Genomic DNA, 27,644 nt, shown 5'->3' with positions numbered 1-27,644 from the left:
TAAATAGAGTAAGGTGCTTTGAAAATTCAGCTGGAGAACAGACTTAAAGTTGGTGGGGGTGCAGGAGAGAAAGCAATCCAGAGGCTTTATGGCAGTGACATTTGTGGTGGATCTCCAGAAAAAAGTGGGCTTCCCTGGTGGCTCAGATGGTGAAGAATCTGCCTGCAATGCAGGAGACGCAGATTCCATCACGGAGTTGGGAAGATCCCCTGGAGAAGGGCATGGCAACCCACTCCAGTGTTCTTGCCTGGAGAATTCCATGGACTGAGGAGCCTGGCGGGCTACAGTCCAAGGGGTCATAAAGAATCGGACACAGCTGAGTGACTAACACTTCAGGAAAAAAGATTGATTTTGACATTCAAGAATGTTGGTGGACATGGACTAGGGGCAAAGCACCTACTTGCAAATGACCAAGTTGAGTACGAGATGAGCATGGTGCCCTGGACCTCTGCTGGCCGTTATGGTGCTTTGGGGTACTGTAGAGAAAGATGGCCTGGCTTGGCCACCAGAGTGCAACTGGGTTTCAGCTGGGGACCCTTTTGCAGTTCAAATTCTGTGGAATAGAATCAGCTGTCTCAGGTCCACACGGAAGTAAGAAGCTCAGCTGAGGCCAAAGAGTTCTGTGGGTCAGCAGAACATCCAGGCAGAAATAGGAAACAGAAAACTGAAAATGTAGAACCAGTGTTTGGAGGGAAGTTTGGGATTCAAAGTGTAGATAGGGGAGTCAATTTCATAGTGTTAAAACATAAATTATTTATATGGTTCAACTTAACTCCACATAGACTATAGAACATTGGAGTGGCCACCAAGGAGGCAGACAGCGCCCTCTGGTGGACGTACAAAAGCACTCCTTATCAATACCATGCACAAAATAATTTTGAGCAAATACAGTTCAAGAGCATTCTTTTTGAATAGGTATCCGAACCTTGCTGCCTGGAGCTCCAGATGGGTTTAGCCCGGGTTGTGCCAGACACTGAGGCTGCCTTCTCCTCCCTGAAATTGTATTCCTGCTGAGCATCCGGGTCCAGTAAGAGATCATGCCCACTGTTCACACTTTACTCCACTCTAAGATGCCGAGGGCGGCTGGACCAGGCACAGACCCTGAGAAGCCCTGTTCCTCTGCCCCTTATAGCCTAGAGATCAGCCAAGCTCAGGGGGGCAGGGGCCTAGCTCCTTTGACCTGGGGTCTCACTTGGTCCCTCCAAGGCACAGAGTCTGTCCCAAGAAGAGACTTCATCCACTTCATCAGACCACTCCGAGGGAAGATGGGGAGACAAGCCACTTTTAGAGAAAGAAGAGAGAGAACTCTGATCCCTCCACTCTCTTACGAACCCACATTCTACTCCCCGCTGTTAGAGGGTGAGCGAGGGACCCCGTGGTGTCAGTTTGCTCTGAGTTCTGGCCGGGACTGTCTGTGACACCAAGAACAGCAGGGAAGAGCAGAGGCTTTCCATCTCATATCCAAGTGGATCCTCACAGACAGTTCTACAGAAGTGTTATTATTCCCACTTTATAGTTGGGAAGACTGCAAGTTCAGAGAGGTTACATTACTTTTCAAAGGTCACACAATACTACCAAATGGGCCCAGGCAGAATTGTTTTTTTTTTTTTTTTCTTCTTAAATTGAAGTTTAATTCACATACCATAACATTCATAAAATTCAGTGGTTTTTAGCATGTTCACAAAGTTGTGCAACCATCATCTAATTCCAAAACATAGTCATCACCCTAAAAAGGAACTCTATCCATTAGCAGTGACTCCTCATTCCTCCTGGGGTTTGTCTCTTCTAGACACTTCAAGCAAATGCAATCATACAATATGTGGTCCTCTGTGACTGGCTTCTTTCACTTAGCATAACGTGTTTAGGGGTCATCCCTGTGGTAGCCTGAATCCGTACTTCATACTTTTTTATGGCAGGACAAGAATGTCCATCCATCAGTTGATGGACAGTTGAGTTGTTTTCACTTTGGGGCTATTATGAATAATGCTGCTCTGAACACTCATGTACAAGTTTTTGGAATGTATGTTTTATAACTCTGCTGCTCAGCATACAGGATCTTAGTTCCCCAATCAGGGATCAAACCCACACCCCCTGCAGTGGAAACACAGAGGCTTAACCATTGGGCAACCAGGGATGTCCCCATGAACATTTGTTTTTATTGGTCTTGGGTCTGTACCTAGGAGCGGGATTGCTGGCTCACAGGGAGCTCTCTGTTGAAGTTTCTGAGGTGCTGCCAGACTTTTCCAAAGTGGGTGCACCATTTTTCTCTCCTACCTTTGATGTGTGACAGTGCCAATTGCTCTACAAGTGATTTTCAAACTCATTTACTTCCTGGCTCTCCTTCTCCCTTAATATGTATATTTATTGTTTACTACATATCCAAGACTGTGCCCCACACTGGAGATTCAAAGATAAATATGCCTCCAGACTCAAGTCATCTTCAACCCAGGGCAAACACAGCATACTTATCTTTGCACGGAGTCCCTGCCTCAGACACTTTTCTTGGACTGTCCCAGCCTCAGGTGTCACTTCTTGTAGCATATAAAGATGAATTGCAAAGTTGATGCCAATTAAAAGCTTTTTAAAAAACTTAGAATGACTAGCAAAAAAACCAAACAAACAAAAACACCATTACAAGTTGAGAGAGAGAGAAAGGCTGCGGAAGAAAAAAACTCTATATTTTAGGAGCACTATTAGCACTCATTTGCTGCTTTTCAAACAAGGCTGTCCCACATTTTAATTTTGCACGGGGCCCTGCAAATCCAGGCTGTGAACTTGGCTGAGTACCCCAGCAGGAAGGCATCACCAAATTCCATGGCAAATGCTGTAGATGTGGGGAGAGGGGAGAAATTGGGCCCTTGTGTGGTTTACCACACCATGCATTTGATGACCTGGGAACTTTTTCATCCTGTGAGAACAGGAGGGAATGGAAGGTCTCAAAATGCTCAGATCTTTAATGTTTCTTCCCCACAGCGATAAAGGATGACATTGGATTTAGTAAGAGCCATTGACCCTAAGCAGATTCAATTTTAATTTTATAAATGAGATAGAATTTGGAGCCAGTTGATAGTTTATCTCTCAACTTCAAACACAGGGAAGCCTTAGCTGGTCTTACTGCTGACATCCTGGGGAGGGTTGTTTTGCTGAGGGGACTGTGAATTACTCTGATTAGATAGTCCCTTGAGCGGTAGGGAAGGCTGAATAGAAGTGGTGGTAGAGAAATGAACCAGAGAGGGTATCTGACTTCTTCCCTGTCCCCTCATATTGATAGCCTGTCTTTATGTGAAACTTCTTTTCTGATTTCTATCTTTGTTTGTTTGTTTAAAATGGACTCACAAATTTGGTGGAAAATGCAGACATATACCCAAAGTGACTTAGCTAGTAACCAGAACACCGAAGGTTAGAATCCTTATCTCTGTACTTTTCCTTTTATTTGGGAAGAGAGTTGCTCTGTATTTTTTATAGACTGTCAAGTTGTTTTTGTAAATATCATTTTGGGGCAACATATTTTTTAAATGATGTTTGTCTCTTTTCACCTTAAATACTGAAATATAAACATCTGTCTGGCCTCCCAAAGTTTAGTTTGCACAAAAACATTGTCATGCGTTTAAGATTTTGAAAAAGTTTTTTTTTTTTTTTGGCAATTCTACTAACCATCAGACAAGAAATGAGAGAAACAAACCCACTGTCTGCTTAATTCAGCTGTTCAAAAGAATTTTGCTTAGAAATATGTGTTTCTATCCTAGAAATGATTAGTGGATGGTTCAGTTACAGAAGGAGTGAGAATTAACATTTTGAATGAAAGGGTATATAATGAGAGAATTAGAAGTGGAAGAAAATTGCTCACAAATAGAATAGGATTTTAAGCAAGAGATGAATTGATCCAGCTATTTATGTACATCACCCATTTCAATCAGTACATTTTGGGCTCCTTTTCAGTTCTGGCCAGTCTTTCTTAACCTGCTAAAGGTTGAAATTTTACTGTCCAGAGTTATACTGCTGAAAATAGAGATGCATTGTCCTGAGGAGTTGTGCAGCCAGTCTGATAGCACAAGAGCAGGATAAAGCTAGTGTATCTGCCTTCTCTCTTTCCTTTGTCCTCTCATTACTGGGCCCTGAGGGGTCTGGTCCGTGGGGAGATGTGTATGTTGAGGGCTTTCGCCCACAAGGACAGAAACAACCTTTCAGGTTCTGTGGCCCAGGAGAGGCAGGCAGAACCCTGGCTAGTGACTTGTAGAAGCTCTAAGAGGCCAAGTGTTGCCTAGGTAAAGCCAGGTAAGCCAGCTCAGGTGTAAGGTTTTTCAACGTATCATATACTACAACGACTTTGGAGACTTCAGCCTGCTAACATGGTGGCCATAGAAATCACTGAAAACTCTCAGGGGCAAAATGCTGGAAGATTTTTTTCACTTGTCTATTATCATCTCTCACATATCAAGGAAATGTTTAACACTGGCCAGCCAAGGGATGCCTATGGGGGCCACTCAGTTATTCTGGAAAATCCACATCCCTGGAAGGGTGAGGGATTCAGAGGAGATCCTTGATCATGAGGATGGGCCGATGGGTGAAGACTTGCCCCTTCTGGGTCTGATGAAGATCCAAAGAACACGAGGGTCTCAGGCAGATCTTTTACAGGCCCTCAGCTGGGCCCAGTGTGGATGGGCCACGATTGCTAAAAGGGGTAACTTGCCACAGTGAACTACCCCTATGCATTCTGTCACTTTGGGGTCAGCATTTGGAAAGAGTCAAAGCTAAGACCCAGCATTTGCATGTGTTCAGAAAAATGGGGACGAGGGAAAAGCCATAACTGAAGTGCAGGTCTATCAAAGGACTCAGAGCAGATACAGCCTGTCGGAAAGACTTGGAGGTAGATTCCCAGGATCTGCTGGGGCATCCGTGAACAACCAGATTTATTCCCTTGATGACTGATCCAGCTGTGCAGGGGCAGAATGCCCTGACTTGTGTAGACCTGGACCCCTCAAATGAGCATCCTATAGGCTGCGCTTGACTGCCCTGGGCCAAAAGGAGGGACTGCGGAAATGAAAAATAGCCCTACTGGCAGCTAGTCGTGATGTTCTCAGCTGAGGATAAATAGCGCTGGTAGAAAATAAATAATGTCCAGAGAAGGCCACTCTGACCATGTTAGGAACTAGAAAAAGTCAAGGCCACTCCTCAACCCAGAAAGTGATTAATAGTTCATCCTCTCCCTTGACCAACAGGACTCACTGTAGCTCCTTTACCAATATATTAATAATTCTAGTCCCTTCTTAATTTTCTCCCCTCAAAGAAACATGAAGACGCCCAGCTATTATACTATTGCTATCTATTAGCAACATGGAATTCAGAACATGCCCCCTCTTCTGTAAACTCTTCTTAGAACCGCTCAATGCCTGCCTAAATCCTCTAATACCCCCTCCTATTCCTTCTTACTCAAGTGCCCTGTGGCTCCCCAGGAGTGAGTTCTTCCTAGCTGCTGCAAGCTAATTGGATTTTGACTACAGGCATGCCCTGGTCAGTCTTCTATTGGTAGGCCTCTGTACTGGCCTCTTCTCTTGACACGATCCAATTAGCATCCGAAGAAATGCTAAAGAAAAGAAAACAAATGCCATGATTTTCAAATGTGCGCCATTTCTTCTTCTTTCCTCTTACTCCTGTCTTTGCCTTTGTTAGCTGGACCTGATCTCTTAGTGACTTCTTTTGTATGCATTTGAAATATCCTAACAGCTCCCTACGGAGAAGGCAATGGCAACCCACTCCAGTACTCTTGCCTGGCAAATCCCATGGATGGAGGGGCCTGGTGGGCTGCAGTCCATGGAGTCGCTAGGAGTCGGACACGACTGAGCGACTTCACTTTATTTTTTCACTTCCATGCATTGGAGAAGGAAATGGCAACCCACTCCAGTGTTCTTGCCTGGAGAATCCCAGGTACAGGGGAGCCTGGTGGGCTGCCGTCTATGGGGTCGTGCGGAGTCGGACACGACTGAAGTTACTTAGCAGCAGCAGCAGTAGCAGCAACAGCTCCCTATATAGTGTGTCTCTGAGTCAGTTTGCACACTGTGGTAGACGTTTCCTGAAGATGCAGCAGTCACAGCAGGATCTCCGTGTGCGTCCATTTAGTTGATACCTTATATTCAGTATCACACATCTCTCTCTTGAAAATGTCCCTCCACCATTTCTTCCCACTTGGACTCCAGCTTCTCAATAAGTTGCTTAACTCTCTTTGCTGCCCACCAGAAAACAAACAAAAATAAACCCTCCAAACCCCAAAATTCAAAATGACATCAGAAAGCCTCCCATTTTTTAGGCAGAGCAATTAATCCCACTCAAGCCTCTTCCTCAACACTCAGCTCCTTTGTAGATCTAAGGACTCGTTAATGAATGAGAAATGGAAACTCAGCAGAGTATCCAGTAATTGGAGAAGAGTTAAGTATGGTGCATCAGCCTAGTGGACTATCTTACGGCTGTTAAGAGGCAACTAAGGCACCCTAGGGCTTCCCTGGTAGCTCAGCTGGTACAAAATCTGCCTGCAATGCAGGAGAGCCCGGTTCAATTCCTGGGTCAGGAAGATCCCCTGGAGAAGGGATAGGCTACCCACTCCAGTATTCTTGGGCTTCCCTGGTGGTTCAGATGGTAAAGAATCCACCTGCAGTGTGGGACATTTGGGTTTGATCCATGGGTTGAGAAGATCCCCTGGAGGAGGGCATGGCAACCCAGTCCAGTATACTTGCCTGGAGAATCTCATGGACAGAGGAGCCTGGAGGGCTACAGTCCATGGGGTTGCAAAGAGTCAGACATAACTGAGCAACTAAGTACAGCACAAGGCAACCTAGAAACAAGGAAAATTGTATACAAAACAATTGTTTATGAAGATTATAATATAGTGCACACTGTGATTACAACTATTAATAGGTAGCAATCATCTATGTGTAGCTCAGGGCCTAAGCTGGGTACCAGGGGGCTTTATAGGTATGACTTGATGGCATGAGCAGTTGGCTCTCCACGGCTCTACCTGAATGAAACATAGAGGAACCTGATGGAAAGCATCCGGGCTTGGAAATAGGGTGAGACACTTGCACAAAATTTAGCAGCATGCCAAACAAAAAAAACTTGAGGAAATTTGGGCTTCCCTGGTGATACAGTGGCTAAGAACCCGCCTGCCAATGCAGGGGACACAAGTTCAATCCTTGATCTGGTTAAGTCCCACATGCCATGAGGCAACAAAGCCTGGGTGCCACAACTACTGAAGCCCACTCGCTCTAGAGTCCAAACTCTGCAACAAGAGAAGCCACTGCAGTGAGAAGCCTGCAAACTGCAACTAGAGAGTAGCCCCCACCGGTTCTCTCCCACCTCTAAGACTGAGCCCCATTGAGAATAAGGGCCCCTCCTTATTAACCCCAAAGGAGGGAGAGTCCAAAGGCACACACTTGATTAGGGGATGGCTGATTGAGGGGAAGATATTTCCATGTAGTCAAATGTTAAGTAGATCTTCTAGGGCCTTGGGCTGGAACAAGGAGGTACAGCAAGAAAAAGTGCCCCATCATGCAAATCTCCATACAGAGCCGCTCTTATGAATGTAACCCAGGGGAGTGAATCGTTGAGATTCTTGCAGTGCAAAATGGAGTCATGTCTAGGAGTCAGAAGCAGCAAAGGATGCCGCTAAATAACCTGGGGCCCTGGGGCACTGCTGTCTTTGTGGGAGCAGAGGCTGAAGAGGCTTGTTACGCTTGTGCAAAGATATACGTGGGACAAATAAGAACCCCTCCCCCCCCCCAGGGAAGGCAGACATCTGGAGATGACTTTTTGGTATATTCTGAAGGTTGGGAGTAGGGGCCGATCTTGTTGAGATTCTGTTTTGTAATGGTCGTAAACATGTTGAACAGCCAGGCTAGGGTGGCCTGTGAAAAATCAGATTCTGTACACAAGCATGCAAGGACTAGAGAGGAATGCCTCTGAACAAAGATGACTACGTCAGAGAGAGAATGTAATGGTTGTGTGAAATCTTTTCATGTTTCTCTTAGTGTTTTTATGTGATTTTTTTTTCAGCTAATAAAAAAGGAATATGAAATTACCTATGCAGAACCAGGCATCATAGCCTGGAATTCAGCAAACTTAAATTGTTGTCCTACTCAAGTTTGTATGCCTGACTCACCACGAGGCCAAACAAACTGAAATGTTGAAGTTTGGAGCAGAGAAAGATTTATTGCAGGGCCAAGCAAGGAGAACTGGTGGCTTGTGCCCCAAAGGCCAGATTTCCCTGGTGGTTTTCAGGGAAGAGTTTTCATAGCCCAAATTTAAGGGAAGGTATGCAATGTATGTGACCTTCCTGTGATTGGTTGGTGGTGAGGTAATAGGGTGGCACTCCAGGAATCTCAGTCATCAGCCTTTTGGTTCCAACCAGTCTGGGATCCACATGCTTGTGCTCAGCCTGAAGTTACCATCCTCCACATGGGTGGGGACTTTAGTTTCTGTGGGAGAACTCAGAAATATACAACTAAGCTCCCTTGAGGAGGAGCCAGGATGCTGCTTTCACTGCCGCACTGTTGTTTCTTAACTGTTTCTCCTGTTTCTGTATTCCTTCCTTTCTCTCATTGGTAACTGTTTGAATCTGCCCTTTGGAACTCAGGGAGGGCCTAGAGGCTGAAGCCTTTTTCTCTGCAAACACAAAATGAGGGATGTGGAAAGAGTTTTGTCCTTGGGGAGGGCCCCACAGGGTCCTGCTCAGGTTTCGAAATGACAGTATCTCACATGATTATCTGAATATAAATATGTGAGGTTTTATTGAGATCAAGAGCTTGGCTTTCCTAATAGTGTCCTTACTAGAAAACAGTAGGTCAAGTTTCTATGAAGATAAAGTATCTATAGGATGAGGCCTAAAATAAACATTCTTTTATTTATTCTGGGACTTCCTTGGTGGTCCAGTGGTGAAGACTCTGTGCTTCCAGTGAAGGGGGCATGGGTTCGAGCCCTGGTCAGGGAACTAAGATCCCACATGCTGCGAGGTGTGGCTATAAATAAATAAACATTTAAAAAAATAAAACAAGCATTCTATATTAAAACAAACTAACAACAACAATAAAACCGCGGCCAGTCATTCTGACATGTAGCCAAGACTGAGAACTAATGAACTAGTGCTGCCCAGCAGAGCTTCCTGCGATGATGGAAGTGTTATATCTGCACCATCCAATAGAGCAGCCACTAGCCGTGTGTAGCCCACACGTGGCCACATGTGAGCACTGAAATGTGGCTAGTATGACTGAACTTTTAATTTTTGTTCAAATAAGTTTAAATGTAGATGTAAATATATTGCCACAGGTGACTACCGGCTCCTGTGTTGAACAGCACAGCTCTCATGCACTGGTGCTCAGACTTGGGCCGAGCATCAGAGTCCCCTGAGCAACTTGGTAAAGATACAAAGGTCCAGGCTGCATCCCACTTCAAGACACTTGGGTGTCTAATCCTTATTAGTTCGCTGGGAGATGTGTCCATAGTGGCACTTTGCAGACTTTTGTGGGGATCTTGGCAAAATGCAGATTCTGATTCAGTAGGTCTGGCATGGGGCCCTGCATCTGCATTTCTAACAGGCTCCCCTGTGACGCCAATGCTGCTGGTCCAGGACCGCACTTTGGGTAGCGTGGCTCTTCAGCATGGCTGACGCTCCAATCCTTTGGCCACCTGATGCAAAGAGCCGACTCACTGGAGAAGACCCTGATGCTGGGAAAGATTGAAGGCAGGAGGAGAAGGGGACGACAGAGGATGAGATGGTTGAGTGGCATCACCGACTCAGTGGACATGAGTTTGAGCAAGCTCCGGATGATGGTAAAGGACAGGGAAGCGTGGTGTGCTGCAGTCCATGGGGTCCCTCCCAATGGACACAACTGAGCAACTGAACAACAGCAGCAACAACAACAGACCTTACTTGTATCTGTTTCTTTTTAAGGTACATTCCTGAGTGGATGCTGTTAGCCATTTCCAAATGTTCTACTCAGTGGAAGTTTTTAAAAAATTCATTTAAAATTTTGAGATATAATTGACATATACCATGTAAGCTTAAAGTGTACCACACGTTGCTTTGATCACTTGTGTATTGCAATATAATTACCATAGAGTTTGTTCACATCTCTATCACCTTACATAATTAAAATTTCTTTTTTGTGATAAGAACATTTAAGATCTAGTCTCTTAGCAACTTTGAAGTATATGATACAATATTGTTGTCTGTAATCATTGGGCTGTGCATTAGATCTCCAAGATTTATTTATCTACTAGTTGCAAGTTTATGCCCTTTAATAATAGCTCCCAAGTCCCCTCACCAGGGGAAGAAGTGTTTGGGACATCAGCTATTCTTTCACTTCCCTCCCCTGTTTGAATCAGGCCAGCTACATTTTGTCCTCCTGCCCCAGTTCCCTGCACGTTGAAAATGCCAGCATCTCCCTGAAGGCTAGGAAGAGGTAACAATCCCAGGTAAGTGGCATCCTGATCATTTCTGTATTTTGTGCAGAGCTTTATTTTTCTTTCATAATTTACTACCAGTTCCAGAAAAAAAAGAGAGGCTGTGTGTGTGTGTGTGTGTGTGTGTGTGGAGGGGGGCACTCAATGTGCACAATGAAAGTGTTTTGAAAATTTACCAGTTGCCACAAATTCCCATCACTGAAAAATGAAAGCTCTGCGCATCTTATGGCACAGCAATGGAATCTAACTTGTATTTGCCAATATTGTATTAATATTAAATATAACAATACAATATTGTTGTATTTCCTATAGATATTAGAAAAAATTTCCTAAACCCATTGCTAAAACTTGACAATAAATATAGGCTCCTGATTAGTCAAAAGAAGAGAAAGGGGGATTTTTAGTGGGTCAGAAGCAGTACATTGTCTTAACATGGACTCACTTTTTAAGTCTCAGGAAGTTAAATCGATCTTTAATGGGAGATAATGGGCACCCTCTTTCTATTTCCACTACTGGTGTGTTCCACGATGTCACCCATACATCAGGCAGCTGCTCCTTTCTTAACAACACTCCAAGCCTACAAAACTCCCATTTAGATAAAAGAACCTAATTCTGCACTGTGCATCTCAATTACAATCTGCTACAAATAGCAGATGCGGAAGAATGAAGGGCTGTGAGAAAAGACCCACAGCTCCCTCAGCCTGCCTGCAGGGAAGGGCGTGTTGTCCCCCAGGTTCTGACTTTTCTAACCCTGAAGTTGTCTGACTGCTGTGGCTGGGGTTGCCTTTACATGTATGTAGGTTGAGGCTTCCAGAAATTACCATCCGCCCACCTTCCTGCTCTTCCTCTACTTTCTTGATCACTCCTCAGCCTCCCATTCCAGTTTATTCTTTTTATTTTTACTTATTTTTGGCCATACTGCACAGCATGTGGGATATTAATTCCCCAACCAGGGACCAAACCCAGTGAAGTGCAGAGTCCTAACCACTGGACCGCCAGGCAAGTCCCCAGCTGTTATTCTTTTCCCAAGCTGTAAATGTTGGCATCTTTCGAAGCTCAGTCCTAGGCTTGCTTGCTTCTGTATTTAGCTGCTGAGTTGCTTGGAACATAAAAGTTTTTGACACTTGTGCCTTCTGTTATTCCATGATATACCTCTTCAGTCTCTCGAAGGTTCTTTTATCTTCAATCCCCCCTTTCCTGATCATAATATTGCCATTTCTGTTTTTTTATGGCATTGGCCTTGCTGTCTCTTCTTCCTCCTCTTCTTTTATATAACTTACTGTATAGCTGGGTTTGGTTTCATTTTTTAAAACTCATTTTGACATTTTTGATCTTTCGATAGAATCAAGTCCGTTTGCATTTACTGAATGACTGGTATACATGGTTTTATTCCTTCTGTGTTGTATTTATGCTATACCATTTGACTTTGATGGTCCTTCTTTTTTCTTTTTCCTTTTTTTTCTGGTTTTATTAAGTTGCTATCCATTCTATTTTTTTTGCCATTGTTAATGGCATTCCATTGTACTTTTCCATTCTTTTAATGGCAACTTGTTATTCTCTGGTATTCTTAATCAATTACTTATTTTGTTACTATTATTTGAAAATAAGGCACCTCAACTATTTTTCTCACCAAGGCAGAATATTTTTCCCTGAATTCCTTACCCCAATAAGATGATATTGTTAGAGTATTTCCTCTTCCTGCTCTAGTCGAGAAATTTCAAATGCTGTTCCTCCACTCTACCTCCATGCTCACCACATCCAACGTCTAGGGTTTTCTGAAAGTTTAGTTCTAGATTATTATAAAATTGGACCCAAGTTGGGTCCAGGTCTGCTTGATGTATTTGTCCACCTCCTCGGATCAGGAGCCTCCCTTCCAAAGCATGCACTTCTCAGGGCAGAAAGCGGAAGCGTGGGGTGGTGAGCCCACTGTGCAGGTGCACGTCAAGTTTTTTCTTGTATCATATCCATTAAGAGTCCGTCTGCCAAAGTGGGTCACACGGTAAAACTCAAGCTGATGAGTTGGGAAAGTAGAATTTGCTCCATGTTAAAGGGCAGGAAGTCAATACTTGCTGAACAGTAATTAATCTACTATAATGGGTAGATTGTCTACTGTGCTTCTAAGGGAACCTGGGAACTCGGTGCATTTTTTTCAGTGTGTAAACGTGGGTCTTTGTTTTGTTTAAGGAAAATTGCATTTTTTACTTGCTTAATCATGCTTCACCTCCATCAGTTCCTTTCCCTCCTTCCTGATCTCCTATTTTTGCTTGCTGTATCTCCTTGATCTATCCTCCAAGTCTCTTTTTTTTCTCTAAGTTTCTTCTTTTTTAAATTTTTGAGACATTATCCCTTGAGTATTTCTTCCCTTTCACCCAGGTTACTAACTCTGGCCACCACAGTAGCTGTCCTCTCCCTTAATTCAGCTAATGTATTTTGAAGTTTAAAGCCATAGCATCCATTTCCAGAATGTTTACGATTTTTTTAAGTTGCTATCTGTCCGCCTCTAGCAATACTGTTTTGCTGGATGCCTGTCCTGTTTTATGTTCCTCCTTCTGGCTGCTGGGAAGTATTAGTTGTCTGTTATTTTTCTTTATCTGCTGTTCTGAGACCGTTTGGGTATCACGTGTCATGCATCAGGGCTTGGAATGAGTGGAATTGTCAGCTTTATTGGGGGACAGGAAAACTTGAAAGGGCAAGGTAGCAAGAGAAGAGAAGGCACAGGTCCCCTTCCCTCCATCATTCATTTGAGAAGTGTGCCAGTGCCACCATGCTCTCCTGGGTGCATAGTATCCCCGTGTTCTGGTAAAGAGACCAACACCCTGTTACTCTCCTTTTATAGAATGAGCATGAGAAAACAACCGTATCAGTGAAGGCACACACGAACTGCTTGAGTGCCGCCATCTGGACTTGGACACTAGCTATTTAAAGGAGTTGTCTAGGAATTCCAGTTGCCAGCACCTGAAGTCTGTTGGGGGACACTTCTCCATGTTTTCCTTGTTTCTGGATATCTTATGAGCAGAGACGCTGACAGCCTTTATCATGGACTAACTTTCCCAGGAAGTTTGTATACTGAACAGCCTTAGGAAAAGGAGATAGTATCTCCCTAGTGGAGCCAAAGACAAATTTGTTTGTGGACTGTCATAATAAAGATAATGTCTTTTTCTTGAGCAAAAAATCGGGCAGGTTTGTTTACAGCCTCTTTAAAAATATTGTTGTTTCCTCCACTGGGGTTCTTCCCCCGTGACACGCACCCACTGTGTGTGCAGTATTCACCTGGACCCACCTCGGTGTTGTCCCCACAGGACTTGGGTGGCCGAGGAAACCAAGACACACGTGAAACTCACGCTGCCTGTTGTGCTATGAGTAATAAAGTCCTTCGTCTCTGACCCAATATTCTTGTCTTCTGCCAGCATTCATGAAATTAAAGCCGACTTGTTAGGTTGCAGGGGAGAGCCTCAGACCCCTCCGAGTACTCAACAGAGCTCTTTAGAAGTGACATGCCCTCCAGTTAGGAAGCAGAATTCCGTGGGAGTGCTCTCCATTCTGCTCCAGCCCCAGCCAATCTGTGGTCCGGGCAACCCAGAATAAGGTCACTTTGGGATAATACTTATTCAACGTAGGGGGTAACTGACAACTAGAGGGTGTTCAGTAATTCCTGACCTCTATATGGAGGAAGCCCTAGTCTATGGAGGAGTTGTCGTCCAATTTCTTTACAAGTATTTTTCCAAGGAAATAACTTTATAAATGGCAGTTATACTTAGCCCCAGGTGTTCTTAGACTAGTGCTCTAAACTTACTAAGCAGGTTCAGTTTAGTGGTTAAGACTGTCGGTTCTGGAGCCGGACTACCTGATTCAAATGCTGACCTGTCCTTAGATGTGTGACCTTTGACAAATTACATTGCAAATCATATTCACCTCAGTTTCCTCACTTGAAATGGATGAAGTTAACAACACTAACTATCAATAGGGTCTTTTTGAGGATTAAATGGATAATGCATGCATTTCCAAGCTGCTGTGATAACCATTCAGTTATCTAGTCACTATGTACAGTGTGAGCAAATGGTCCCTGATAGCCCTGTTCATGGGCCTTCCCTGGTAGCTCAGCTGGTAAAGAATCCACCAGCAATGCAGGAGACCCCAGTTCGAATCCTGGGTCAGGAAGATCCCCTGGAAAAGGGATAGGCTACTCACACCAGAATTCTTGGATTTCCCTGGGGGCCAAGATGGTAAAGAATCCGCCTGCAATGTGGGAGACCTGGGTTTGATCTCTGGGTTGGGAAGATCCTCTGGAGGAGGGCATGGCAACCCACTCCTGTATTCTGGCCTAGAGAATTCCATGGACAGAGGAACCTGGTGGGCTACAGTCCATGGGGTCACAAAGAGTCAGACACAACTGAGCGACTAAGCACAGCACAGTCCTGTTCATATAGCACACACCGCTGGAGATGATGCTCATTACCTACTTCTTTTGCCAGGGAAGGAGCTTCCATTAGAGCAAGTATTCTTAACCTGGGGCCCATGGACATTTCTAGGAGATCCATGAACTTAATGAGGAAAGAAAATGCTTAGTGCTTTATGTTTATTTTCTCTAATCTCTAAGTGAAATGTATTATTTCCCACAAATGAAGACAGATAACAGACCACAGTAGTATTAACAATGTCTGTGTCTTTGAAGCAAATTAGAAATCACAGGTGTTTTCATGTATTGCAGATACCTCAAAATATCATTCATGCTCAGCACTTCTTTGAAATTATGATAATTATTAGTTCTACTGCTAAATATTATTATTTAATACATTAACAAAGAAGCATTTATTATGTATTATTTATATACATTTACATATATATTATTATATACGTATTATTTATATATATACTTTCAGGGTTGTATTTTAGTACCATGGGCTTCCTTTGTAATGTCATATACTTTACTTTATGCCCATAAAAATGTTATTCTGAGAAATGGTTTATAACCTTCACCAAATGCCAGAGGCCTCTTATCCAGGGATTAAGCTCTTCATCAAAGTAAACTTGGACTTGCACTGCCCACTCATTTCCTTCTGTGAGAGAGCCAGACCCACGGGGAGGGTCTGTAGATCTCCAGCCCTGCCTGTGAGTGAGTGGAAGAATCTCTCTAATACAGGACGCAGTATTAGAAAAACTGCTTGGTCTAGATCTCAATTATGTCTTTGAATATATGAGCATAACATATAAAGAGAATATATCAATGTTCAGCTGAGTACTGAATCTTTCTCCTTCAAATGGTCAGAAACACCAACATATAGCTAAGTGACAGATGGTAATCTGTCATTTCATCCACATGTTTTGAGGTCTTTCCAATCATATGATGAGCCCACTGGGGACAAGTCTATGTCTTGCCCTCAGTGAGGCAGTGGAGAGGGTGGTGTGTTAAAGGATGTGGTCTCTGACCCCAGGAGGCTTGGGTCCAAATCTAGGCTCTGACACTTGATAGCTGGCTGACCAAGAGAAAATTATTTAAGCGCTCAATGCCTTGTTTCCTCATCTAACTACCTTCCTTGCAAAGACTGAGTGAATTCAAACATGTAAAAACAAAATAGCACCTAGCAAAGAGTGAGAACAGAGGAGAAAATTTTGTATTTTAGAGCCTAGGTGTTTCTCAAAATGCAACTAAAGCAGCTAAGTTTTACATTTCCTCCGCAGATCAAATACTGAAGTACTGGAGTTGAAGGATTATTTTATTAGATTCTATGGGAAAAGACATTTAACTGTCTGAAACAAAGACTGTCAGTGTTGTCCTCTCCTTTGCCAGTAAGCATAAACAGCTTTCTCTAAGGAACAGGGGTTCGTGGTGCTATTTCAGGAGGCAAAACACAACCAAAGCCAACAGGCCAATATTGGTATCTGCTGAGAGGTGGCAAAAGTAAGAAGAGGGCATTGCAGATAGGCTGTCTAGTAAGAAACCTAATATGCTTCTGTTACTTTAAAGAAACAGTAATAAACAAAAGTTTCTTAGGATTCTTTTCCTCAAGATTTCTCAAAACAGCAATCTAGAATTGAATGATAGATTTTCAAAATTATCACTTATAAACAAGTACAAATTCTCTGTGCAGATACACGTACCCAGACTTCATGAGCTGGGCAATATTTTCTCTCTGGAGTCCTATTTCCATCATTTCTTTGGTTTGTGGCCTAACATCCAACTTGTGGCAGGGGGGTAAGTCACTAAAACCTTGAATCTTCTGCTGTTTCCCATTTTCTCTGTCGTGTACTCATCTTTAGATATGTAACATTCATTATTCTATTGAGACTTTATCATACAGGGAATCTAGCTTAAATTGCTGATGCATAAAATTACATGACTTTTGGATGAGACCTACATTCTAAAGAGGTATTTTTCTTTGGTATCTGCATTCTCCCCATCCCACCTGGGCCTCACACAGTACAAGGTACATGGGAAGTCCTCTCTACACAGCTGTTTGAATGAAGACATCCTCTGGGATTTTATTTCCAGGAGTACGGTCTTCATCAGTGTGGCAGTTGCTTTGAATTACCAACCTTGGTGAGGACCATTAGAAGGAAATAAACAAAGACCACCAAACAGTAATCTGAAACAAAGCTGCATTTATTTGCTTGTCTGGGAAGGGAGCAGGACTTCAGCTGGTGTCACCATCTGCACTTGAAAAGATCAGTGAGGACAAAACAGAGGAGGTACATAAATTCTGAGTTCTGGTGTCTGGTTGGCTCACAAGCTGAGCATAAACTCTTCTTTGCAATTGGCCATTGCACTGCTTCACTCCTTAAAAGCGCAGGCACCATTCCCGAAGATGTCCAGGGTGGGCTGCATGAAGCTCCAATGGACTCAGGGTCACTCCACTGGCCTCTCTGCATTGTTGACCTCAAGCTGATCAAATCTGTCCTTAACAGGATCTGTAGCGCATTAGTACAGCTGGGTCGATCGAGTAAGACCCGCCTGTTATCTGTCTCTTCGCTCATCTCTTTTGAAACTGCCAGACCAAACTTCCCTTTACTTGGTTACAGCAAAAGGCATATATGTATACTTAGAAAAAATAATTTTATAAGCAAGTTCTCCTTCAAAGTTATAAGAACAAAATATAAGAGGCATTCAGATACTTGTACACAAATGTTCAGAGCCACACTATTCACAATGGCAAAAGGTGGGAACAACTCAAATATACATCAACACATAGTGGATAAACAAAATCTGGTGTTCACACACAAGGAAAGGGAATTCAACCCTAAAAAGGAAGGAAGTACTGAGACCTGTGCCAACATGGATGAACCTCGAAAACATCATGCCAAGTGAAAGGGGCCAGACAGCAAAGGTCAGATAGTCTCTGATTCCGTTCTTAGGAAAAATGGAGAATGGGGAAGTCCATAGAGAAATAATGTAAATGGGTGGTTTCCTGGGCTGGGGGAGAGGAAGCTGGGAAGAGAGTGCTGAATGGGTGCAGAGATTTGCCTTGGGAGATGAAAATGTTTTGGAAATAGAGGCTGTGGGTGCATAACATTGTAAATGGAGTAAATGCCACTGAATTGTACACTTTAAAATAGGCGATTCTTACGTAAACTTACCACAATAAAAAAAGCGGGGGAAGAAAGGGATGAAGTAAACAGAACAGTTCAGGGATCTTTTGAGCCCCATTGAAATAAGAAAGAAGGGAAAAAAACAGAGAAGAGGAAGCAGGGGCGGCTGATCCATGGGTGATCACTCCGCAAGAGACAGAAGGGAAGGGGGCAGGGGGACGTCACCTTGAATGTAACAAGGTTGAAAACACCTAAAAAACAAACAAATTGACTCATTTCCAAACATTTAGCTATTTACCTTCTGCAAACAACCCAGGGATCTCAAAAATGTAAATGATTTTATAGAGAGACAACCACATCCCAGAAGTGCCTTTTCAAAGCTGCAGCCTGGAGCACCTGGGCTGGGGACAACCATGCAAGCAAGTGCCCCACCCCCTGCTGCACACCTGCAGGGGTCCAGGGTCTCTAAAGTGATAAGATCAATTTTTGGTATGTTTAGCTTTTTCTCACCCAAAATGTGTAAAAATTACATTTCGTACACTGTGCAAAAACTTAAATTAATATGGAAGTGCATTCTCTTCTGAAGGATGTTTCTAATATTTCATAGGCCACTTCACTGTAGATTACGTACAGTGAAACCTTTTGTAAAAAGCCACAACCTTCCTGTGGCATGCTAACAGGGATGGACCTCGAGGTCAGGATGCTCAGTGAAATTAGCCCCTCACCGAAGATGACAACTGCAGGGCCCCACTTCTAGGAAGAATCTACCACAGCCAGACTCAGAGACCCAGAAAGTAGAGGGCGGGGGCGGGGGCGGGGGGAGACGGAACCCGAGGAGTTTATCCTAGAGATGTGTTGTACGACAAGGTAAGTCTACCAAACACCAATGATATGGACACGTAAAATGGTGAAGATCCCACAGTTCATGTGTTAGTAACTCATCTAAAAATTTAAAAGTCATCTTGTTAATACTAATTTTTACTTTCTTGGTATTACAGTTTTACTGCCTGAGAGAAATAACAAGGCTTCAGGAGTTTAAACTGACCCTAGTTTGGGTCTGGATACACTTGAGAACATCACAAAAAAAAAATAACTGTCCACAGCCACCACCAAAGCCATGGCTTAAGTGAAATAATCCCAGTTTATTAAAGACCTTCGGGGCTTGTATGTAAAAATTGTGCCTCTGTGGAAGGTCTGCACATCCAAGAATGTAAAATAGTGACACATTTAAAAAAAAACCCAAATGAGGTTGGCACTCAGGATTCATTTGGTGGCTGCTCTTGGATTTTTTTTTTTTTTAAGAGAGAAAACCAGGCAGGCCTCAGGGCTTGGGGGTGGCTGGGGGGTCTCCCTCTGGGGTCCCTGCGGTCTGGCTGCCTGGATTGGGGTCCTGAGGGGGCGGCGCGGTGGGGACTGTGGGGGCTGCAGCCTCTGGGCACCGCACCACCCTCCAGTAAATCGGTTGGTGCGGGGCCGCCAAGGTCTGGATCCTGTGATGCAAGATCCTCGGTGTAGACTGGCTCTGGCTGGAGCCTGGTGGAGACAACCCAGGCACCCGGGGCTGCAGGAAGTCCTGCTGCTGTCCGAGGTGAATGACCATTGTTGGCTGGGTGTGGACAGTGACATTGGGCTGGGCAATGCCCTGTGCCCCTAGAAGCTGTAAACACAGACCCTGTGGCCCTGAGGCCTGTGCCTGTGGGGGTTGTGCCCCTGGAGGCTGTGGCCCTGAGGCCTGTACCTGTGGGGTCTGTGCCCCTGGGATCTGTGGCCCTGAGGCCTGTGCCCTTGGGGTCTGTGCCCCTGGGATCTGTGGCCCTGAGGCCTGTGCCCGTGGGGGTTGTAGCCCTGAGATCTGTGTCCCTGAGGCCTGTGCCCATGGGGGTTGTGCCCCTGGGATCTGTGTCCCTGAGGCCTGTGCCCGTGGGGGTTGTGCCCCTGGGATCTGTGTCCCTGAGGCCTGTGCCCGTGGGGGTTGTGCCCCTGGGATCCGTGTCCCTGAGGCCTGTGCCCGTGGGGGTTGTGCCCCTGGGATCCGTGGCCCTGAGGCCTGTGCCCGTGGGGGTTGTGCCCCTGGGATCCGTGGCCCTGAGGCCTGTGCCCATGGGGGTTGTGCCCCTGGGATCCGTGGCCCTGAGGCCTGTGCCCGTGGGGGTTGTGCCCCTGGGATCCGTGGCCCTGAGGCCTGTGCCCGTGGGGGTTGTGCCCCTGGGATCCGTGGCCCTGAGGCCTGTGCCCGTGGGGGTTGTGCCCCTGGAATCCGTGGCCCTGAGGCCTGTGCCCGTGGGGGTTGTGCCCCTGGGATCTGTGGCCCTGAGGCCTGTGCCCGTGGGGGTTGTGCCCCTGGGATCTGTGGCCCTGAGGCCTGTGCCCGTGGGGGTTGTGCCCCTGGGATCTGTGTCCCTGAGGCCTGTGCCCGTGGGGTCTGTGCCCCTGGGATCTGTGTCCCTGAGGCCTGTGCCCGTGGGGGTTGTGCCCCTGGGATCTGTGGCCCTGAGGCCTGTGCCCGTGGGGGTTGTGCCCCTGGGATCTGTGACCCTGAGGCCTGTGCCCGTGGGGTCTGTGCCCCTGGGATCTGTGGCCCTGAGGCCTGTGCCCGTGGGGGTTGTGCCCCTGGGATCTGTGGCCCTGAGGCCTGTGCCCGTGGGGGTTGTGCCCCTGAGATCTGTGGCCCTGAGGCCTGTGCCCGTGGGGGTTGTGCCCCTGGGATCTGTGGCCCTGAGGCCTGTGCCCGTAGGGGTTGTGCCCCTGAGATCTGTGTCCCTGAGGCCTGTGCCCGTGGGGGTTGTGCCCCTGGGATCTGTGGCCCTGAGGCCTGTGCCCGTGGGGGTTGTGCCCCTGAGATCTGTGGCCCTGAGGCCTGTGCCCGTGGGGGTTGTGCCCCTGGGATCTGTGGCCCTGAGGCCTGTGCCCGTGGGGGTTGTGTCCCTGAGATCTGTGGCCCTGAGGCCTGTGCCCGTGGGGGTTGTGCCCCTGGGATCTGTGGCCCTGAGGCCTGTGCCCGTGGGGGTTGTGCCCCTGAGATCTGTGGCCCTGAGGCCTGTGCCCGTGGGGGTTGTGCCCCTGGGATCTGTGGCCCTGAGGCCTGTGCCCGTAGGGGTTGTGCCCCTGAGATCTGTTTCCCTGAGGCCTGTGCCCGTGGGGGTTGTGCCCCTGGGATCTGTGGCCCTGAGGCCTGTGCCCGTGGGGGTTGTGCCCCTGGGATCTGTGACCCTGAGGCCTGTGCCCGTGGGGGTTGTGCCCCTGAGATCTGTGGCCCTGAGGCCTGTGCCCGTGGGGGTTGTGCCCCTGGGATCTGTGGCCCTGAGGCCTGTGCCCCTGGAACCTGTGCACCTGGACCCTGTGTACCTGAAGGCTGTTCCGCTGGCTGCCGATGACTCACAGGGCAGGGCTGTGGCAAGAGCTGCTGGGTAAGTACCTGGTAGAAGTACGGCTGCAGGACCCCATGCTGGTTGTTCCAGACCAGCAACCCCTGGGGGAGCTGCACCACAGTATAGTGCTTCAGACCAGAAGCTTTCTTCAAAAACACCTGCACCGTTCTGGGAGTAGGAGAAGGAACAGAAGCAGGTGGAGGAAGCCCCGGTGGTGCTGCGGGCTGCAGGTTCAATGGCTGAGCTGCGGGCCGCTGGCCCGGCTGGATCTCCACAGGAGCGGGGGCCCTAGGGGCACACCCTCTCCCTGAGGCCTGGCTACAGCAAAAGGGGCCCACTAGTCTGATCTCCTTCAGGCCAGGGGAGATGGTCGTGACCTGGATATCCGGGATTCTTTTTAACACGACTATGGTGGATGGGGCGGCCACAGGAAGCAAGATATCTCTGTTCAGCTGCACAGACGATCTCTGGGAAAGACTGGGTGGCTGAGGAGCAGGGCCAGCAGATGGATGGGCCTGAGAGCTGCCCGCCTGCTGTGAGGTAAAGCTGTCACTGCAGGAGCTCTTCTCTAGGCTCCAGGGACGTCTCTTGAGTGGGGATGGAGGTCTGGCTCCCCAGTCTGGCACTGAGGACTGGGTGGACGCGGCCCTAGGCTGTGCTGACTGTGTCCCTGGAGAAGGCTGCCTGAGATGGGCTGAGCCACTGGAGCTGGGTGACAGCTGCACTGGACGCTGGGTGCTCTTCTGGACCAGTTGCTCGGATCGACTGACCACTCTCGCAGCATCAGTCTGTGGCCTGGGCAGGAAACTCTTGAACTGGTCATCTGTGGAGGGCTGGGGCAGACACGGCTCTCTCTCCCTTGTGGCTTCGTTCTCAGACCCATTTCCAGGGGCAAGTGAATTATCAGTTGGCTGCCTGACGGTTAACCTTGTTGCCTGGGATTGGTAGGCAGCCTCACATCCAACTGCAGAATCACCTAGTACCTCCTGGGTTGGTTGTGGCTCCTCATATCTGACAGGCTTCTTCCCTGTAGCATATTTCTGCACATCCACTTGAGCAGGGACAGCCAAGTTACAGGGTCTCTGTATCCACGTATCTGCACAATTGCCTGCTTTAGAAATTTTGAGGTCATACAGTTCATTTGTTTTACTTTCTCTTATTTTTTTGCAAGAAGTCATGATTCTTGGCTCAGGAGGAGGTGGACAATGGGATAGCTCCTGTTGCTGATTCAGAGCAGGCGCCGAAAACCTCTTGAGGCTCCTTTTCATGGCAAGAGTGTTCAGCTTTTGTTTGTTATAGAGCAGTCTGTTTTCAGTGCAGGCTACTGATACAGAAGGGTCTAGACACAGTGGTTCCGCTGTAGCTAAGATCAGTTGGCTCTCAAGCAAAAGTTTATCCTCCTGGGTCCAGTTCTGGTGATCACTGGCTATGGCCTCTACATCGCAGACTAACGTCTGCATGGTGGGACGTAAGAGAATATGCCTGCTTTGGTAACGTGGAGGTTCCCCGGCACTGGACTGCCTGTAGTCCCGTATCTCTGCTATGACACACCCCTGATGAAAAACGTTAACCGCAGACTTTTCCAGGAAATTCAACAAAACAGGAGGTAATTCTTCAGCATCCAAATATTCGAGAAATTCCCGTTCTTCATAAGGCAACCGAATGCTCTCTGAAAATGATCCATTTTCCCCCTCGAGCATCAGGGAATAGCCCTGCTTTCCTGGGTACAGGTTGATCACCAAACAGGGCAACGACTCTCTCCTAAGAAGCTTCTCTAACAGGTTCACGTTGCTTCTTAATACCTCCGTAACCTCAGGCTCTTCTTCACATTCTTCAACATAAATGTCATACAGTTTTTCCTGGAGAGACGTCTCTCCGCTCGACGAGTATTTCCTTTTCGGCGGTCTCTGCTGGGCAGTCGCAATGACATACTCCGCAAGATCCAAACCTTGCTCTACAGCTTGTTGCATTATCGTACAAATGGGGACCCTGCAAGAAGAGAACATGGAAGTGGGCGATGAACCGGGCGAAAACTCTTATCTGAAGTATCGATGTGCAGTCTTGCAAACGCAGCCACTCCCTGTGGAGTGAGCAGCGTACCTTCAAATGAACACCAAGAAACCCACCCCTGCCCCCCAAGAAGCAGAGTGCAAAATACCTGCGATGATTTGGGGAAATCCAGCGCTGGTCTAGCCTCGCACTCCTGCAGATGGGCCGGAAGTAGATGGAAGCGGTTCCCCATGCTCCCACCCCCAGCACAGCGCCCCCTAGGTGCGCATGCGCAGGTCGCAGATTCCGGTCTCATCATTCAATTACCTCACGGACGTCCGGCCTGCAGCTCGCACTTACGGGTCTGAAACTGCACTTGTGCCAACTGCTGGGCAGCGACAGGCCCTCTTCATAAAACCTTGAAAGCAAACATCCCAAAGTACAAGCGGTAAACGTAAAAATCCATCATTTTTTTTGTATGGCTTTAATACACACCAATTTTCATGGTAATCAGTTGCTGGGAAGGTAATGAAAAGTGGTCGTTTCTTTCTTTGGCGATCATGTCACCAAAAATTACCCACTGTTTTGGGAGTCATTTGTTCCCAAGGGCAGGACTGCTCCTGGTGTCCATCTTCAGTTTAACACACCCAGTTCGTACCTCTTGACTCCAGGAACACTTGCTGTATTTGGCGCAAGCATCAGAATTCTTCAATGACTCTTTCCACGATCTCCTGCCTGATGCTTTTGATAGAGATATGCACGATAACATGACATTCTTTTACACAAGTGCTTCCCTTTTATTTCCCTAGCTATTTCAGAAAGGGCTTTTAGTGTGTGGGAGGTAAGTTATATTGTCTGGCAATTGCAGTTCAGGATTAAACTGTTTTAAAAGGTGGTTTGTGTCTGATAGGGTTGAGAACTATTGTTCCTGGTGCTGGCAGTACAGTTTAAATGATTACTCTAACTGTAGACCATAGCTACAGCCCTAGGAATGGTTTAGAAGGATATGACTGAGTCCTAGACACTTTACGGGCCATTGTTTTCTATTAATACTGTTGCCTTGAAATCCGCCAGCCTTTTGAACAAGCTTTTTTTTTTTTAAAACTTCTTGACGTTTAGATTTAGACATAATGATAATAGGATATTCATTCTGAAGAGTCACAACTGAGAAGAATCCAAAATCAATTGGTGAAACTCCTGAATTACAGACTACTATAAAATAAATGTTTTTCTGACCAATAGAAATTATGATAATTACATATTACAGTAGATATAATCTATTGAAATAGGACTAATAACTCCTTGACTAAGAGTTCCTGAAGCATATCCCTTGTTCAGGACTGGACAGGAATCATTGTCTCCTGGCATGTCAGTTGTCTTGGGGCAAGGGTATAAGTCATCCCTTGGTATCACCAGGTAACTGGTTTCAGGACCCCACGCCCACCCCCCTGCTTTTAGGCATGAGCCAACTGCCCAGAGCCAGGCCCTCTGACTGTTGTGTGTTCTGTGCCAGGGGGTCTCAGCCTTGGTGCTAGTGACATTTGTTAGGGGGGACTTTCCCGGGCACTGCAAGATGCTTGCTAGCATCCCTGGCCTTACCCACTAGATGACAATAGCTTTCATCCCTGTCATGAGAAGCAAACACGGCTTGAGGTGTTGCCCGATACCATTGGGGGGCATATCTTTCCCTTGGTTCGGAACCCTGACGTCCCCTGCTCTGTAAACCATGAGCTTGATCGCAGTCAGCCCCTCAGCTGATGTCCCCGGGTGCCCCTCTCTCAGGAGAGAGGTGTATCTGACCCTCTCCTCTGGGGTGGACTAGAGGCTCAGTTGTTGTGGTGACTGGGTCTTTGGGCGGGGTCCCCAGGAGCCATCCCTGACAAGAGGATTCGAGTGCAAGGAGTTTATTTGGAGTTCATCCTGAGAAACTCTGGGCAGGGAAAGGGCAGCTGAGTCAGGACTGGGGAAGAAGGTGATAAAAGGCACAATCAGGAGCAGAAGGCTGCTGGGGACAACCGGTGCCTGCTGGGGGCCTTTGGGAGACAGTGCCGAGCAAGCGTCGGCTGGTCCTACCTAGAGGCACAGAAGCTGGGATACGTATCATCCACTCCTGTCTCTCATTGGCTGAGGACAGTCCTGGGGGCCGTATTCCCGACCCCTCTGGGTTGCCACATGAGTGCTTCCATGCTACTGCGGCTGGAATGCCCTCAGCGAGCGTCAGGAGTGTTTGCGGTAATGCTCAGTGCCCGTGTCCAGGATGGCAGTACTGCAGGGGCATGGGCAGGGCCCTGGCAGCATGGGCTACGCCATCATTCTCGATGATGCAGAGAGTGTGCCATGTAATGTATCTGGGCATGTGGACACATGAGACTCTTCTGCCTCCAAGCGAAGTGGGTGATTTCACATGCGGTTTTGTCAGCTGCTACAGCCCACTAGGCTGACAGTGGAGAGTGCGATCCTCACCTTACTCCTCACGGGGACCACCCCCAAGGCAGTCTGGCCACACATGCACTGGCTGAGGCTCTGGGCCTAGCTGTGTGTGTGTCCCAGTGAGCTCTGGTTGGCCTGCCAGGGCTTCCCATGTCTCAGCCAGCCCCTGCCCCTTAGCTCCCTAATTGCCCGGTCTTTCCACAGGATGAGGGTTTTTGAAATTTTTCACAGTGCACACCATCCTTGGAGTCTTCGAAACACATCCAGTAGCATGAATATAAGGACTCCAACTGCTGCTATCCCCTACAGCAGCTCGACACAGATGCATATGCTGGGAAAACCCATGGCCAGATTAAGACGTGCTGGAGGAGGAAGAGAACTAATTGCAAGAAAAGTTACCTAATTTACAGTAGTCAGCTCGTCTGTTTTCCACCCACTGAGGTCTAGGTCTAGGTTTTTACCATCTCTTCCCTGCTGCAGGGAATTAGATGGACCAGGCAGAGCCTTGGAACTGCAGACATCACAGATTGCAGAAGGTGACGAGACATTGTTCGTTGGTCTCATCCAGCTTTAATCCTCCATCACTCATGTTGAGACTCCATGTGTTACCCTGTGATCAGGCCCCAGATTCAATAAAGCAAATCCCAGGGAATGTTGTAGCTCTGTGAGATTATGTGAGCGGAGATCACTCCCACAGCCTCTTACATCATTCTGTCCTGCCACATCTACTAGTTGTTTCATGGATCTAAGAACATCTCAGAGCCCGTAAGTGTTGCACTGCATATTTCTTTTTTCTTGAACTGTCTCTCCCCTTCCACCTTTCCCCACTTGTGTGTCTTTTTATCAGTTTACTGAAATTGGATGTTTTTCCGGTTTTATTGCTCTGTTATACACTCCTTGAGATAAATAACCGTAGCCCGAGTCATGGTTTCTCAGCCTCTGTTTGTTGTCATTGTTGCAGGGGACTGTCCTGGGCGATGTCGGGTGTTTAGTAGCATCCTTGGCTTCCCTGATGGCTCAGCGATAAAGAATCTGATTGTCAAGCAGGAGACTTGGGTTCAATCCCTGGGTCGGGAAGATCCCCTGGAGGAGGGCATGGAATTCACTCCAGTATTCTTGCCTGGGAAATCCCATGGACAGAGGAGCCTGGTGGGCTACAGTCCATGGGGTCGCAAAGAGTTGGACGCGAGTTAGCGACTACACAACAAACAAGCATCATGACCCCATGGTATCACGAAACAGTTGGGTTTGGAGAAATGAAGTGGCAATCTACAAACCACAAAACACTTCGAATCTTAATTTCTAGGACAGCTCAAATGATTCGATGTGACTTTTAACTGTTTTTTTTTTTTTTTTTTTGCTGCAATTAATTTTATGGTTGGCCCCAAATTATCTTGCCAATTCTCTAAAATTTCCATTGGACCTAATTAATATATACAGTCTCTGGCTAATAGGAGAGATGCAAACAAAAATATCATTAAATCTTTAGAAAGTAGATTTTCAGAAACATACTAGCAGAGATTTTCCTTTTAAATTCATCTGCCTGATAACAGTCACTAACAATTTCCCAATTTTTCAGCTTTATTCCACAATTGAGAATTTTTGCTTATTTCAATAGTTTTTCTTTGATCTTCACTCAGTATTTGCTCTTTCAGTGTATGTTCTCTGTGCTTCATTTTGCTTTCATAATGTCAGACCGTCCCTGAACTCACTCCTTCTCTCACTTTTCTTTATATACAGTCAGTACTTCAGTGATTTCATCTAGGCACATGGCTTTAAAACATAGATGGTTTCTCAATTTATATCTCCAGCCTGGACTTCTCCCCTGAACTACAGACTCATATCATCAAATTTCCTATTAAAAACCTCTACCTGGTTGCCTAA

General features: G+C 46.6%; 1 protein-coding gene across 1 annotated transcript; it reads right to left on the bottom strand.

Moving 5' to 3' along the window:
• Positions 1-21,573: 21,573 nt before the first annotated feature.
• LOC129640211 (transcription factor SPT20 homolog) lies at positions 21,574-23,612 on the bottom strand. Its single transcript, XM_055565428.1, has 3 exons — positions 23,500-23,612; positions 22,300-23,330; positions 21,574-21,659 (listed from the first exon to the last, which is right to left on the bottom strand). The coding sequence occupies exons 2-3, from the start codon at positions 23,309-23,311 to the stop codon at positions 21,574-21,576; spliced, it is 1,098 nt and encodes a 365-aa protein (XP_055421403.1). The 5' UTR covers positions 23,312-23,330; positions 23,500-23,612.
• Between the last annotated feature and the right edge of the window lie 4,032 nt (positions 23,613-27,644).

Source organism: Bubalus kerabau, chromosome X, assembly GCF_029407905.1.
Source record: "Bubalus kerabau isolate K-KA32 ecotype Philippines breed swamp buffalo chromosome X, PCC_UOA_SB_1v2, whole genome shotgun sequence".
Taxonomy (NCBI): domain Eukaryota; kingdom Metazoa; phylum Chordata; class Mammalia; order Artiodactyla; family Bovidae; genus Bubalus; species Bubalus kerabau.
This window is presented reverse-complemented; position numbering and strand designations above follow the sequence as displayed.

What these genes read in the sequence shown, in the direction of transcription:
- LOC129640211 (XM_055565428.1), bottom strand. Translation starts at nt 23,311, where the DNA reads ATGCAACAAGCTGTAGAGCAAGGTTTGGATCTTGCGGAGTATGTCATT. An exon ending in AGGTGATTCTGCAGTTGGAT is followed by an intron (nt 21,660 to 22,299) that starts GTGAGGCTGCCT and finishes CTTTTGCTGTAG; the next exon opens with CCAGGCCTCAGGGAGAGGGT.